The sequence below is a fragment of the Daucus carota genome, chromosome 2 (genome assembly GCF_001625215.2).
Source record: "Daucus carota subsp. sativus chromosome 2, DH1 v3.0, whole genome shotgun sequence".
Taxonomy (NCBI): Eukaryota; Viridiplantae; Streptophyta; class Magnoliopsida; order Apiales; family Apiaceae; genus Daucus; species Daucus carota.
The window spans coordinates 46559004-46563217 of NC_030382.2; the positions used below are offsets into that span (position 1 = coordinate 46559004).

At 32.7% G+C, this 4214-nt stretch overlaps 1 protein-coding gene across 1 annotated transcript; it reads right to left on the bottom strand.

The window, feature by feature from the left end:
* LOC108208392 (ethylene-responsive transcription factor ESR2) lies at window positions 1-1359 on the bottom strand. Its single transcript, XM_017378926.2, has one exon. The coding sequence runs from the start codon at window positions 1253-1255 to the stop codon at window positions 137-139; it is 1119 nt and encodes a 372-aa protein (XP_017234415.1). The 5' UTR covers window positions 1256-1359; the 3' UTR covers window positions 1-136.
* Window positions 1360-4214: the final 2855 nt, after the last annotated feature.

Consider the following 4214-nt stretch of genomic DNA (forward strand, 5'->3'; position numbering starts at 1 on the left):
AATTTAAACTTAATAGTAGTAGATTCCAACAAGTCCCATTACATGCACTTGAACATCCTTTTCCTTAAAATCTAGATTCGGAATTGAGATTACATATTTAATACTGTTGAAACGAAATTATTAAGTACGTAATTAACTAAATTATTTCTCCAATGCCGAACATGGGGTAGCTTTCCGGCGGCGCCACTGCCGGGATTCCATTGTAGTACGGTGGCATCACCGGAATTTCGTTGCGATAAGTCCCGAATTGTGGCTCCCCAAGTGTTTGGTAGTTCTGAAAGTGAAGCCCAAACTGAGTATTAGCAGTCTCGTTCATCATCAGCTGTTTGGTGGAAGGCAGCACTGCAGGAACTGAGAAAGATGAAGTTGTGTGAAGTTGCTGCTGAAGATGATGATGATCATCATTCTTCGACTCACTTTTCTCGGGTTTGGGGAAGAACCCGTTGAGTATTTCTTGCAACAGGCCTGAATCAGACGGCTCTGGAGAAAAAAAGTCCATGAAATCTTCATCATTAGCTGGCTTCTTGGTCACTTTGGTGGGAGTGTTGGTTTCAAGTTTTGCTTGCGGAGATTTCAGTTTGGTGGTACGAGAAGAGTGACTGTTTTTCACAGTGTGTGCAACAGTAGAAGCAGCAGTTTTGTTACTGTTGAGTATGGGAAAAGATTGCTGTGATGATGCGTTACAAGAGGTGATAAAGTCACGGAGCAGAAGCATGTTGGTGGGAGAGGAGTTGTTACTCTGTGGCGCGGGTACAGAAAAGCTATTAGCAGCATCAGGAGCAGAGTTTGAGAAGGATGGTGAGAAGAAATGATTGGAAGCGAAGTGATGAATGGACGGCTGAGATTGCTTATCATAATGAAACAATGATGGAGGAGTCACTGAATCATCAGAAACTGGGTACACAAAGTTGGTTCGAGCCTTGACTCCCCTCATGGCACGAGCTGCGCAGTCGTAAGCACACGCGGCTTCCTCGGCCGTGTCGAATGTGCCGAGCCAGCGTCTTTCTTTGGACGAGGGGTCTCGTATCTCGGCCGCGTAGCGGCCCCAGGGACGGCGGCGCACGCCGCGGTACCTCATGGCGGCGGAGCCCCCGTTAGCAGAATCTTTGAGTGACCTTTTGTTGGTCCCGTTGGTGCCACATTTTTTGTTTTGGTTCGAAGATGGTGGTTCGAAAAACGAGGGCTCGGGGATGGGTTCGGGGATGTAGGGGTTGATGAAGTAACCAGCGTTGAGCTTTCGCATGGCTTCTTCCATGGATGATTTTGAGAGATGGGAAAACAAGAGGGAATGTTGGTGAAACAAAGTTTGAGTTCTCTGCTAGTGTAGTGTAGTTTGGCTTAGTTCTTGGCTAGAGTGTTTTGAAGATTTCGCACTGGGATCTTGTGGTTTGTCATCCTATTTATACCCGCATTTTAGGTGCACGCTGTGCGTGGAGATATGTGAAAAGTCATCTCACAATTAAAATTACTGGTAGTACTAGGCTGTCGAATTATTATTAAATTATTTGTTTTTAGCTCCGTGTTCAAAAGGGCTTGCTTGTACATTTAACAAATCTTAAAAAAAAATAAAAATTCGTGGATGAGATGAGATTGATAGGGATCTTAATTTCCATGAAATCACACTCCTGTTCATATACACTCCCTCCGTCTCAATTTATAGATCCATTTTAGAATAAACACACATATTAAGAAAAAAGTTGGTCATATAGAATCTTATCTCATATATCATTAATTAGTGAATTGATAAGTGAGAATATAGTTGAGTTTCAAAAAAATCATAATAAATATAAGGATTTAGTGCATTGAGAAATGAGAATAATGTTGATTTTCAAAAAAATCACAATTAATATGTAGATAAATTTGTATTGAAAGAAGAGAGGGACAAGTATTTTGGAACAATTTTTTTTCCCAAAATGGACCTATAAATTGAGACGGAGGGAGTATCATCCAATTTCAAATTAAGTATTTTTCTATCATTTATATTTAATTGTGACACTATTCCCACTGTCTAAAATATGTATTTGAAGTATGACCGGATAGTTTTCTTGAATTTTTTTGAAATAAATTGATAGACAGAACTGTATTTTAAATATGTGTCCAAAGTCTAAATTAAAAATATTTTGAAGATTGGGGAAGCATTAAACATGAGCTGGAATAGGCTAAACATCCGAGAACATCGAAGTCCTGGATGCAGGTGATATTCCTAACGAATACAGGAGAGGAATTGAAGGTAATTAAATTTAGACATGCTCATATGTGAAATTGAAGTGTTATTGCATGCACTGAAAATAATAAAACTTGAGCTGGAAAATTTAATTTTTCATTATTGTCTTGAGTTGTCATACACTTTAACAAAAACTTTTCAGAGGAAAATCCCGTGTAATATGTAGGAGTAGACGAGTAGTACATGGCATGCATGGGAATGTGGACGGAGAGTTTGTAAATTTGTGGTTAATGCATGGAGCAGTAATATTTTTACATGATTGCTAAATGCAAATCAAAATTGCTGGATGCAATTCGGAGAGATTACGCTATTGTCCTTGTTGTTTTTCTGTGCATCTCCATGTAAACACGCGTGCTGTGCTGTCTAATTCTGTGTGTAATCATTTAATATATATGTAGTCATTTAATAACCTAAACCTACATTACGTCAGGTGAATTATATCAATAATACATTCAGACTCATATTTTTGTCGTAAGATTTTTCATATTCATATATTTATATATATGTGTAATTTATTCTAATTTGACTAGATGTAAAAGTTAAATCTAACATATTTATTATTTTTCTCTAGTGATCTAAAATAGCTCAATCAACTTATTTGTTTTACCTGGCTTTATGTGTGTTAATATAAGATATATTCTTTTTATTTTTTCTTATTTCTATATTTCAGAATCTTGAAAATATAATGTTGTCATATTATCTTATAAAAGAACTTATATTTTTTTATTGAAAATTATAAGTTCAATACCCATAATATTTATCTACAAGAAATAACATGATAATTAATATTTTATTCTATTTTTATTTTTTTAGAATTTAACTTTTAATTTATAACTCGTGTTATTTCAATATCAAAAATATTTTACTTTAAAATGATAACATAATAAATAATAGGGCTTTTTCATAACCTGGTTTTATAGGGCTTTTATAAATCATAAATAATAGGGTTATATATATATATAAAAAAGCATTTTTTATACATATTTTATGTATAAAAAAATCATATTTTGTTATCGTGAAGATACTGATTTAACATATTATGATAAAATATAATTTATAAGTTATCTCTAAAAATAACATAATAAATAATAATAATATATTTTATTTTTAATTTTTATAGATTTACTTTTTTTTATAATTTGTTAGCTCAATATCTAAAAATATTTATTTTGAAAAAATTACACAATAAATAATTCATTATTATTAGCTTTTTTATTGTATGCTTAATATTAAATATTTTATCTGTGTTTTTGATATATGTAAAAAAAAGTCATTCAATTTATAAATAAAACACAAATATATATATATATATATATATATTAATGTAAATTAAACAAAATTTATTTTGTTTTATGAAAAATTATTAAATATTATTCCACTTTCATTTCATAAAATGCTACTCCCTCTGTCCCAGTCAATTGTATACGTTTCTTTTTCACTGCTCAACACGCTTTTTAAGACTCTAATAAAACATAGTTCTACAACTTATTTTTAGAATTTTCTTTTTTATTAAAGTATAAATGTTATACTTTAATAAAAAAAAGAAAATCTTAAAAATAATTTACACAACTATACTATATTGAAGCATTAAAGTCGGTGTCGCGCCCTCGTCCCCCAATGTATACTATTAACTGGGACGGAGGGAGTATTATATTAAAATTTTAATTTAATTCTCAAAAATAAATTAATAATATATTTCACCATATATTTGATTTAGACATAATATATACAGTAATTGTTTTAGATAATATATCACGTTTCGTACGAGTCATGGACATCAGTAATCAGTTAGTGTACTGATGATGATTTAGCGTGTATTTTCAGTCCAGAGTCCGCAGTTCAGGTGTGCATCATGAGCATAGAGTACAGTGAAATTCATTAAGGCTTTATACCCTTAATATAGAGTTTAGTGAAATACTGTATTTATTAGGGTGTCATCCATTTAATGCCTCAAAGGATATGAACGTAAATTACTTGTGTGCACAAAGTA

Coding starts and splice junctions, on each gene's coding strand:
- LOC108208392 (XM_017378926.2), bottom strand. CDS start 1,255: ATGGAAGAAGCCATGCGAAAGCTCAACGCTGGTTACTTCATCAACCCC.